Genomic DNA, 12,271 nt, shown 5'->3' with positions numbered 1-12,271 from the left:
TTCCTTCCCTCCTCCACCACCCCTCCTAGGCTACCTTGATAGTCATCCCCCTATTTGTGTGATGAATGAATAAAGAATGCATTAATGTGAAGCAACAATGACTTTATTGCCTCTGCAAGCAATGATTAAAGGGAGGAGGGGAGGGTGGTTAGCTTGCAGGGAAGCAGAGTGAACCAAGGAGCGGGGGGTTTCATCAAGGAGAAACAAACAGAACTTTCACACCGTAGCCTGGCCAGTCATGAAACTGGTTTTCACCGCGCCCTCCTGTGCTCTTCTAACCGCCCTGGTGTCTGGCTGCGCGTAACCAGCAGCCAGGCGATTTGCCTCAACCTCCCACCCCGCCATAAATGTCTCCCCCTTACTCTCACAGATATTGTGGAGCACACAGCAAGCAGTAATAATAGTGGGAATATTGGTTTTGCTGAGGTCTAAACGAGTCAGTAAACTGCACCAGCGCGCCTTTAAACGCCCAAATGCACATTCTACCACCATTCTGCACTGGCTCAGCCTGTAGTTGAACAGCTCCTGACTACTGTCCAGGCTGCCTGTGTACAGCTTCATGAGCCATGGCATTAAGGGGTAGGCTGGGTCCCCAAGGATACATATAGGCATTTCAACGTCCCCAACAGTTATTTTCTGGTCTGGGAATAAAGTCCCTTCCTGCAGCTTTTGAAACAGACCAGAGTTCCTGAAGATGCGAGCGTCATGTACTTTTCCCGGCCATCCCACGTTGATGTTGGTGAAACATCCCTTGTGATCCACCAGAGCTTGCAGCACTATTGAAAAGTACCCCTTGCGGTTTATGTACTCACCGGCTTGGTGCTCCGGTGCCAAGATAGGGATATGGGTTCCGTCTATGGCCCCACCACAGTTAGGGAATCCCATTGCAGCAAAGCCATCCACCATGACCTGCACATTTCCCAGGGTCACTACCCTTGATATCAGCAGATCTTTGATTGTGTGGGCTACTTGCATCACAGCAGCCCCAACAGTAGATTTGCCCACTCCAAATTGATTCCCAACTGACCGGTAGCTGTCTGGCGTTGTAAGCTTCCACAGGGCTATTGCCACTTGCTTCTCAACTGTGAGGGCTGCTCTCATCTTAGTATTCATGTGCTTCAGGGCAGGGGAAAGCAAGTCACAAAGTTCCATGAAAGTGCCCTTACGCATGCGAAAGTTTCGCAGCCACTGGGAATCGTCCCAGACCTGCAACACTATGCGGTCCCACCAGTCCGTGCTTGTTTCCCGAGACCAGAATTGGCGTTCCACAGCATGAACCTGCCCCATTAGCACCATGATGCATGCATTGGCAGGGCCCATGCTTTCAGAGAAATCTGTGTCCATGTCCTGATCACTCACGTGACCACGCTGACGTCGCCTCCTCGCCCGGTATTGCTCTGCCAGGTTCTGGTGCTGCATATACTGCTGGATAATGCGTGTGGTGTTTAATGTGCTCCTAATTGCCAAAGTGAGCTGAGCGGCCTCCATGCTTGCCTTGGAATGGCGTCCGCACTGAAAAAAGGCGCAGAACTATTGCCTGCTGTTGCTCTGACGGAGGGAGGGGCGACTGATGACATGGCTTACAGGGTTGGCTTCAGGGAGCTAAAATCAACAAAGGGGGTGGCTTTACATCATGGAGTATTTCAGGCAGGACTTCACGGAGGGTTCCAATAAGAAATGGTGCACCTAAGTTATTGTTCTTGCTGCACCTTCTCTGTGAGTGACTGCAGTGTGATCTCGAGGAATGAGTCCCCTAGACGGGGGGGGGGGGGGAGAAGCAAATGAGTACAAAACAAATTTGGTCTATTTCTTGTTTTGATCCACTCCATCTATCTTTTACATCTTTGGCTGGCAGCAGACAGTGCAGAAGGACTGCATGCCATCCACATCTCTTGCCTGCCCGGCAGAAGATAGTACAGTACGACTGCTAGCAATCCGTATCGCCTGCCTGCTCACCATAAGACGGTTCAATAGGACTGACTGCAGGACTAAAGAGAATGACCTGGTCAAGTCACTCCAAATTTAGTCCCTGCGCCCATGTCTGCCCAGGCGCTCCTGGCCGACGTGGCCAGGAGCACCTCGGACAGGACGATGACGGCTACCAGTCATACTGTACCGTCTGCTGCCACAAGGCAAGGGGTTGATGCTGCTGTGTAGCAATGCCGTACCGTGTCTGCCAGCACCCAGGAGACATACGATGACTGTTACCTGAGCGGGCTCCATGCTTGCTGTGGTATGGCGTCTGCACAGGTAACTCAGGAAAAAAGGCGCGAAATGATTGCCTGCCCTTGCTTTCACGGAGGGAGGGAGGGAACGGGGCCTGACGATATGTAACCAGAACCACCCGCGACAATGTTTTAGCCCCATCAGAGTGCTCCATTGTGACTGCTCTGGACAGCACTCTCAACTCAGATGCACGATTGTTTGCCATTGCTCTGACGCAGGGAGGGGCGACTGAGGACACGGCTTACAGGGTTGGCTTCAGGGAGCTAAAATCAACAAAGGGGGTGACTTTACATCAAAGAGTATTTCAGGCAGGACTTCACGGAGGGTTCCAATAAGAAATGGTGCACCTAAGTTATTGTTCTTATTGGAACAAGGAGGTTAGCCTGGCCTCTGATTGATACATGGCTAGATTTACCTCACTGCACCTTCTCTGTGAGTGACTGCAGTGTGACCTAGAGGAATGAGTCCCCTAGACAGGGGAGTGGGGGAAGCAAATGAGTACAAAACAAATCTGATCTATTTCTTGTTTTGATCCACTCCATCTGTCTTTTACATCTTTGGCTGGCAGCAGACAGTGCAGAAGGACTGCATGCCATCCTCATCTCTTGCCTGCCCGGCAGAAGATGGTACAGTACGACTGCTAGCAATCCGTATCGCCTGCCTGCTCACCATAAGACGGTTCAATAGGACTGACTGCAGGACTAAAGAGAATGACCTGGTCAAGTCACTCCAAATTTAGTCCCTGTGCCCATGTCTGCCCAGGTGCTCCTGGCCGATGTGGCCAGGAGCACCTCGGACATGACGATGACGGCTACCAGTCATATTGCACCGTCTGCTGCCAGAAGGCAATGGGTTGCTGCTACTGTTAGCAATGCCGTACCGCATCTGCCAGCACCCAGGAGACATAGGGTGATGGTTACCTGAGCGGGCTCCATGCTTGCTGTGGTATGGCGTCTGCACAGGTAACTCAGGAAAAAAGGCGCGAAACGATTGCCTGCCGTTGCTTTCACGGAGGGAGGGAGGGAAGGGGGGCCTGACGATATGTACCCAGAACCACCCGCGACAATGTTTTAGCCCCATCAGGCACTGGGATCTCAACCCAGAATTCCAATGGGCAGCGGAGACTGCGGGAACTGTGGGATAGCTATCCACAGTGCAATGCTCCGGAAGTCAACTCTAGCCTCAGTACTGTGGAAGCACTCCACCGAGTTAATGCACTTAGAGCATTTTCTGTTTTTTATTATTTAAAAACATTTAAATAAATGTTTGCATTTAATAATTGGGCCACACCATTTGCAGTGCATACACTCAATTTAATCCTTTTCTCCTGTTTTTGTTTTTAAAACTTTCAAATGCTTCCTTGTGTTCTGAAACATATTCTGTTACAGATTTTTGTTTTCTTCCAATTTTAGTGTGTCAAACCTTTAAACCATTATCTGCTAACAGCTTGAAATGTTTACATAGTGGGTGTGAGATTCACCAGTACGCAGTGATGAGCTGCCAAAATCTTAACAACCGATTCCCTCCTCACCCCACGAGGGGGTCGTTGCCCATCCCCGCCCCCCGGGACTCCTGCCCCATTCAACCCCCCACATTCCTTGAGGCCCCCCCAGGGCCCCTGCCCCATCCACCCCCATCCCCTGTCCCCCGACTGCCCCCAGAACCAGGCAGGATGGTCTCATGGGCCACCATAGTGGGTGCCCACCCCACCCCTAAGAGCCAGAGGGACCTGCTGGGGGGTGAGGTGGGGAGTCCCGGAGGTGCTTACCTGGGGCAGCTCCCAGGAAGCATCCGGCAGGTCCCTCTGGCTCCTAGGGTTGGGGGAGCAGCCACTTCCCCCACTGATCACATCACGAGTGGCACCTTAGGCGCTGACTCCGTGGGTGCTCCGGAGCTGGAGCACCCACGGGGAAAATTTGGTGGGTGCAGAGCACCCACCAGCAGCTCCCCACCCCGCACCCAGCTCACCTCACCTCCGCTCCCCCCCTGAACGCACCGCCCAGCTCTGCTTCTCCGCGCCCCCTCCCAGCTTCCCACAAATCAGCTGTTCGGCAGGAAGCCTGGGAGGGCTGAGAAGCAGGCGGTGGCTTCCCGCTCAGTCCGAGGGTGGCGGAGGTGAGCTGGGGCGGGAAGTGGTTCCCCTGCGCGCAGCCCCCCCCCAGATTACCTGCTGTGGCGCGGGTGGCCCTCCTTGCCCCCCTCCCACCCCAGCTCACCTCCGCCTCCCTGGGCCTGACTGCAAAGCCGCCGCCTGCTTCTCAGCCCGCCACGGCTTCCCACACGAACAGCTGATTTGCGGGAAGAAGGCGGGGGGGTGGGGTTGAGAAGCAGAGTGAGGTGGCGCATTCAGGGAGGAGGCAGAGATGGAGTGGAGGTGAGCTGGGGCCGGGGTGGGGAGCTGCCAGTGGCCTGCTCTGCATCCACCAAATTTTCCCCTTGGGTTCTCCAGCCTGGAGCACCCATGGAGTCGGCGCCTAAGGTGCCACTTTTGGCCCGTTGTTAAATTTAGAAGCCCTTTTAGAACCGGTTGTCCCACGCGGAACAACCAGTTCTAAAAGGGCTTCTAAATTTAACCACCAGTTCTTGCGAACCGGCTCCAGCTCACCACTGCTAGTACGTTCAGATGCACACATACTTCAGAGCTTGTGAGCATGCCTGTTTGTTGTGTACTTGTGGCACCTTAGAGACTAACAAATTTATTTGAGCATAAGCTTTCGTGAGCTACAGCTCACTTCATCGGATGTGTCCGATGAAGTGAGCTGTAGCTCACGAAAGCTTATGCTCAAATAAATTTGTTAGTCTCTAAGGTGCCACAAGTACACCTTTTCTTTTTGCGAATACAGACTAACACGGCTGCTACTCTGAAACCAGTTTGTTGTGTGTATCTTCTAGACTAATACATAGCCTTACTTCAACAGGCAGCTTTGCATATACACAGACTAATGCATTATTGTAATATATACATTATACAATGAATTGCATTTTCCTAAAAAAATATTTTTATATATTTGAATGATACTAAAGTAGGGTGAAAAATCAAAAAATGGAATACTTTCTTTAAAAGCTCAAGAATTTTTCAGTAAAAAATCAGTTTAAATGGAAAATGGAGGGGCTTATATATTCTTAAATCCACACGTGCACCCATCCCCCAAATTCTGCTAAAATTTTCCTCTTTGAGATCCAGGATCAGTCCTAACAACACTGGCTTTTCGCCTTTATGGGATAATAAAGGGCCAATTTTCTTCCAGTTAGACAAATAAAATGCATTGCAATCTACTACAACAAAATATAGTTTGTTAAAATGACCATAACTCTTCTTACACTTAGATCAGTGTATCCAAGCTAAAAAATATCCAGTTTACAATAATGAGCATTCCTTCTATACCATAACTGCTTATTCTTTAACCACAGGCTTTTGACTTTTTCTTCTCAAAGCATGTTTCACATAAGGCAAATGTAGACATGACACTGGCATCTAGAGGATGTTAAATTTAACAACACTTAAAACATCTCACATCCACCACTATAATGTAGTTACCCCAGAATTGCAGTAGTGTAAATAAAATGAGAATCTGGCCCCTCAGTTCATGTATTTTTCTCTAATAATTACTATTTGGAACTGTAAATAATTACCACTTTGCTCTCACAAACTCTGAATTTAATTTAAATGTTGTTTGTGGATTAAGCTTCATATTCATGAAAGTGAAAGACCAATAGCAACAATAAAGGAAAACACTGAGCAATTATCTCAGTACAGAAGCCACCATTATTTTGACCCACAACACTTTATACCAGCCAACAATATCCCCTAAGCAGACAGTTTGGTTGTTTGGTGACATGAACAAATGGGATCTCTTTTAAAATGACCCACTACTTACCCACCTGACAATATTTTCAGTTATTTGTATTCAGCTCCCCCTTAAGTGTGTTTAATTACAGTGATATGATAGTGAGTTAGTATGTGGTGAGCTAGTTTTCCCTATAAGGCCAATCTGCATCCTGTAAAACTTTGGGAAAAAAACACAAAGCTCTTTACTGCCCAGAATGCTTCTTGTGCAATCTCTGCCCAAAAGAATATTTTTTGAAAGTTTAAGGTTAATATTACGTGTCATTTTTAAATTATGAGACTTTTAACTATAGCTAACTTTTTGAAAAATAGTTATGTCCCCCAACCCTCACCCCCAATTAAAAAAAAAAAAACACACCTCCCCCCCCAAGAAATGCAAAAGCTTATGTGTTTTAGATGCTAGTGGTGAAATCCTGGCCTCACTGAAGCCAGTAGTTTTTCCAGAGATTTCTCTGGGGTCAGGATTTCACCTTAATGCTCATTGAGAATAATTGCATAGGACAAAATTATTTTCACCAAGTTGGACTGCAAACCAATTTGAATTATTATAACTTCCGAGAGAGCTCTTTCTTTTACACCCACCTAATGTATTTTTATTTAAAGATATTACTCGGCCTTATTTTATTTAGATTCAAAATAATAAAGAGATGCTTATCCAAGGCTGTAGGCACCGTAATACACCATTAAAAATACATGCAATAAAATGAAATTCCAGTAGCATTAGATAGTTAATTCAACAGGAACCCAGCCAGCCAGAAACCTACAGAGACCCCTTTTCAGTCTTCCTTATTATAGGAAGCATACCCTCAGCAGATTTCTTTGATAACTTTGATACGTACACTGACCATTGGAATTCTAAATGTCAAAATCATTCTTCCTAAAAATTGTTGGATCCAAACCTTGTAACCCCTTCTTCACACTGAATAGTATCTTCCTCCACAATTAACCTTGGCCTTAATTTCTCTCTTCTGACAGCAGACCTCTTTGGCACCTCCATTATGGGGAGAACCAGTAATGGTGGAAATTAAATACTCCATGTACCCCTGCCTGCTCTGAGCATTAGCTATTTTCTCAATTTTAGTCAGAATGACACTGAGAACTGGCCATATTCCAAGCCTTAATAAGTTAAAATATTATCAAAAGAAGTTGCTGATAAATCCAATCTTAAGCAGAAGTTTGCAAACTAAGTTACGTTTTGGACTTTCCAGTGTTATATTCATTTTTTTCTTATTTTTCAACATAAAATTCCTGAAAAATGAGTTTCTAAAAAAATAATGGTGTCGTCCAAACCATGACCATTCTCCTCACATTTATATTTTTATGTGCCACAATATCACAGAATATCACATTGGTATTCAGCAGCGCTACCCAGTGATGGAGCTATCTTGTTTTAACTGCATTTAAGAATTTTGTTGCCTACTGTGACACTCACCTCTAGTGGGTACCTCCTGTCAGCTGGATGTGATGCTGCAAGCTCTCCTGCCCCAGGCACCTCTGTAGGTTGTTGACCTCACTAGGTAGGTCTTCAGTAGCTCAGCCCTCCAGACAAGCCAGAGTGTAAAATGGATGAACCCCTTCCAGGGTAGGGAAAGTCCAACTACCTGACGGCCCTCAACAGGATGTTCAGCCCTGTTTCTGGGCCCTTTAATTCCAGCTCTTTGCTTGGGCTTCTAAAGGAGACTTGTCCCATTCTCAGGGCTTAGGCCACTGCCCTGTGGCCGGTGGGGAGACCTGGGCCCAGGGACCCTCCTCACAGCAGCCACATACTGCTTCCTTTGGTTACCTGATACTATTCTCTGGGCCTTTTCCCATGTATCCCCTTTGTCTTCACCCGTACCTCAGTGCTGAAGTTCTCAGAGCCTCTTCCTCCTCACTGAATGCAAATATCACCAAAATTCATCTACTGGTTCTCTTTTTGAGCTCTTGTGACCAGCAACAAGCAAGCACACACCAACCCAGGAACTGATCTGGGCAGGCTTTGCAGTTCCTTTTATCTGAGCCAGCTGGGCTCTGATTTGCTGATTCTGTGCAGCCTTTCTAGGCAGGCCTGGAGGATCCACCTTCACTGCTCCTTTCCTGGGGCAGGGAGTGGTAGGACCATGGGGCCTCCAGGGGGGAGCCTCAAAGGGCCAGATATACCCCGTCACATCTACCTCAACTTTTTCCTTTTAACTCAAAGAGAAAACAATAGGCCTGTTTCTGAACTCAAGTCTACTGGTATAAATCAGGACTAACTGCACGAGTGTAAAAGTGGAGTAAATATGAGGAGAAAACAATCAAGTGATTCCAAGAGGTGATTTTCCCCCCCTCCTTCCCCCCCCATTAGCTCTAAATCCCCATTAGCAAATTAAACTCCATGTTTAAATATAACTGCCTATTTGAGCAAGACAAAAATAAAGACCATTGTCATCTTGAAAGAAGAACAGTGCCCCCTCTGGAAGAGATTCTCATCCCATTTCATTTAATACTTTATTTTTCTAGCACTTTGTGATCATTTTATATTGGTACAACTCCACTGACTGCAAGGGAGTTGCATTGCTGTAAAACTTGTGTATTACAATGATGAATTAGGCCCTCAGATGCATACAAGATTGATTGGGTTTTGCACTGCCATGCACAAAATCCACATTAGGATCCCTACCTTCTGGACTGCTAGCAATCAGCCTCAGAGTTGAGGCTAAACCTTAGGTGAGTAGGGAACTCATGGTTGTGGTGGCTTTTAGAATACATAACTCAATACCCATGGACCTCAGTTCCTTCTTTCCAATTTTTAAACAACATTTGAAGTCTCTCTTTTCAAAAGGTTGTTAACGTAAGGTCAGGTGGAGGCCAAGTCACGCAGCACCATGTTAGTAGTCCCCATATTGCTGTTAGAGGGAGGTAAGAGTAGGGGCTACATACCTCTAATTTCCCCATCCCAAGCAGGTAGAAGGGAGCAGGGAAAGGGGAATAAAGCAGGCAATATTTTGGCTCTGTTCCCCAACTCAGTGAATCAAGGGCAGTAGGAAAAAATACTGCACTTTATCATTGAGAATACAGACCATTGCTTATAATGATCTTTTTAATGTGTTAAAATTACATATTGCACCAGACAATAAAAGAGTAAGTGTAGCTGCAATGGTAGAATTATTGATTAATCTATACATCTGAGAAGTTTCACACATTTCCTCATGTACAGTGAAACCCACAAAACATGTTTATTAGAGTGTGCCCTTCCTAAAGTTTGTGCTATGAAATTAATAAGCCAACAATTTCTAGGTATGTGCTAGGTATCATCATCTTTGTAAACAGTGACACTTGCATGTATAGGTTGAACCTCTAGTCCAGCAGCCTTGGAACTAGAGAATTTGCTGAACCACGGGAGGTCAATGCAGAGTGCCAGCAGGTCTCCATACGTGCAGGAAGTGCTGCAGCAGCCCCCAGGCTTTGCGCCCAGAATAGCCCCCTCCCTGGGGGCCCGGCCGCTGGCCCCAGATCCTCTCCTTCCCTCCCAGAGCTGGAACGCCGTGAATCAGCTGTTTATGGTGCTCCGGAAGCGCTGGGAGGGAGGCAGAGGAGTTGGTAAGCACAGGGCCACTGGCTCGCAAGGAGCTTGGTGCCGGTGGATGATCTGCACCCACTATTTTTAACCCGTGGCTGCTCCAGCTCTGGAGCACCCACAGAGTCGGCACCTATGCTGGACTACAGATGTTGCTGGACCAGAAAGTGCCAGATTAGAGAAGTTCAAGGTGCACCGGCACGTTTCTTTCAGTATCTGAAATTAGACTCCATTCCTTCATGTTATATATATACACACACACACATATTATATATATATATATACACACACACACACACACCCCTTCATAATAGATTTGTCATATGACACATAGATGGCAATGTGAATCATATCTTAGAACATCTGCTACTGTGCACATCTGCACAAATGCAGCAACTTGTTCATAAAGGATACCCCAAGCTATATATATATATATATATATATATATATATACACACACACACACCTTTAATCTAGATCAGGGTTCTCAAACTTCATTGAACCATGACCCCGTTCTAACAAAAATTACTACATGACTCCCAGAGGGAGGCCAAAGCCTAAGCTCCCCCCTCCTCTGAGTCCCTCTGCCCCAGGAGGGGGAGAGGGGGAAGAGGAGCGCAAAGCCTGAACCCCCTAATGGTGGCGGGGGTCCAAAGCTGAATCCCAAGGGCTTCAGCTCCAGGCAGGGGGCCTGTAACCTGTGCCCTGCCACCCAGGGCTGAAGCCCTCAAGCTTCCGCTTCGACCCCAGGCAGTGAGGCTTGGGTTTTGGCCCTGGGCCCCAGAAAGTGTAAAGCCAGCCCTGGAAACCCCATTAAAATGGGGTCCTGACCTACCCTGGGGTCCCAACCCACAGTTTGAGAATCGCTGGTCTAGATAACATGAGTATCAGGGCACTGAGGCCCATAAGAACCCTGGAAAATTACTTGAGTAGCTAGCCAGTGCTGAAGCCCATGCTGCCACACCTTCACCTCTGGATTAGCTAGCTAGATTAAAGCTAAATTGGGCATGTCTACACAAGCTCCAAATCACACCTTATGATTGCAGTGTAGACATACTGTCAAGTACAGTGGGCCCATTGTTAGCTGCTGCAAGAGACATAGCTTCAATTATTTCATTTGGAGTATGCTGATTTACAGTAGCTTTGAATCTGGCCCAGTATGTGGTAATGGCATAAGCAGCACTCTGCTTGAAACGTTGATTTACTGTTTTCCACCCCCATATCCCCTTCCCCAGGCAGATTTGTTCATTCTCCCTCCCTAAATACTTTTTCTTTGGTAGCATGAAAAATCAATCAACCGGCCACAAAGCACAAAAAGAATTTCTACTGATTCATCAGGTAAGAGCTATTTTTTGCACTAGATGGGAGTTATTCTTAAAGTTATTTTTATTAAGTTACACTAATCTAGTTGGTGCCAATATTTTCATTTATTAAACTGACCCTTTCATAGTCAGAAGAATGTAAATAAATGATATTAAAGGAAATGAAAAAAAAAAAAGGTTACTGAGAAACTTTAGCAGGGAAACAAATAGCTTATATAGTCCTGTGAAGGGGGTCAGCTCATCACTGGTGCCTCCTCACGGCTCAACATGGTGTGGCAGCCCTCTTGCCACAGAGGTCTGCTGCCGCTCGTTGCTCCATCTCTGCAGTGGCCTGCATCTTCCAGTGACGTGGCCCTCTGGGAGGAACGTTCAGGCAGTGGTTGTCAAAGAAGTTCCTGCCTTCCCTCAGCCCTTTCCTCGGGAAGGTGTGTTCTCTTCCCTGGTCTGTTGTAGAAAATATTTGAGCTGCTGCATTTTATTGCTGATTTCCTCTACACAATTAAAGTATAATGATCATTACTGAGTCAGGGAAGTTAATAATCAAAGTTTGTGCTAGAATGCAAAATTACAGGCATAGACAGGGTAAATTCTAACTCTGCTTAAGTCAGTGGCAAAACTCCCACTGACCTCAATGGGAACAGGATTTCACCCATAGTCTACAGTATGTTCAGCTTTGGAGATCTTTTTAAAAATTAAACATTTGTCTAGGAGAAGGCATCAGGAATAAATGATTTTATAGATCTTTTAAAATATATTTGTAATATTATTTTAAAAAGTCTAAATAACACCTTTCAAGCATTTACATTTTGACTAACAGAGGCCCTGTGGGATAACTTGCTGTACTGGCTTGCGGAGGAGCTCTCAGAAGATAATGCATCATTGCTCTCTCTGCACCTGCCTATCCGTCGGAGCACTCTTCAGCTTGTTAGACTGAAGTGCCCTGATAATCTCACACATCAGATCTATGAGCTTCTTTGCTTCTGGAAAAAGAATCTTCCAAGATCAGCTGATAAACAGCGACTCCTATCTCGTTATCTTCGTAAGAGTGGCAGAAGTGATCTTTCAGAAGAGCTCAGGTTCAAGTGGGAGAATAAAGCATTCACTTGGCAAAAACACTGGTTTGAGATGGACAACTGAAAGACAGATTTCTAGATGTTTTCACCTTAGGAAACTTGTATAACTTGGTTCCGGATATCCAGTTATTGGAGCTCATGTTATTAGACTATCCCGAAGTAGCTATCACATGTAAGAAAACTACAGCTTTACAATAGAAGTAAGAGAAACAATTTATTAATTCTTCAGGTTGAAGCTGTCAACCACCACTTTTTTTAAGCAATT

General features: G+C 46.3%; 1 protein-coding gene across 1 annotated transcript in view; it reads left to right on the top strand.

The window, feature by feature from the left end:
* The window catches only part of DTHD1 (death domain containing 1), a 43,813-nt gene extending 31,743 nt beyond the window's left edge, over window positions 1-12,070 (top strand). The window contains exons 9-10 of the mRNA XM_073343200.1: window positions 10,892-10,949; window positions 11,751-12,070. Of these exons, the coding sequence (XP_073199301.1) occupies window positions 10,892-10,949; window positions 11,751-12,070 (378 nt within the window). The remainder of the gene's footprint in view (window positions 1-10,891; window positions 10,950-11,750) is intronic.
* Window positions 12,071-12,271: the final 201 nt, after the last annotated feature.

The sequence above is a fragment of the Lepidochelys kempii genome, chromosome 4 (genome assembly GCF_965140265.1).
Source record: "Lepidochelys kempii isolate rLepKem1 chromosome 4, rLepKem1.hap2, whole genome shotgun sequence".
In the NCBI taxonomy this organism is placed as follows: domain Eukaryota; kingdom Metazoa; phylum Chordata; order Testudines; family Cheloniidae; genus Lepidochelys; species Lepidochelys kempii.
This window is presented reverse-complemented; position numbering and strand designations above follow the sequence as displayed.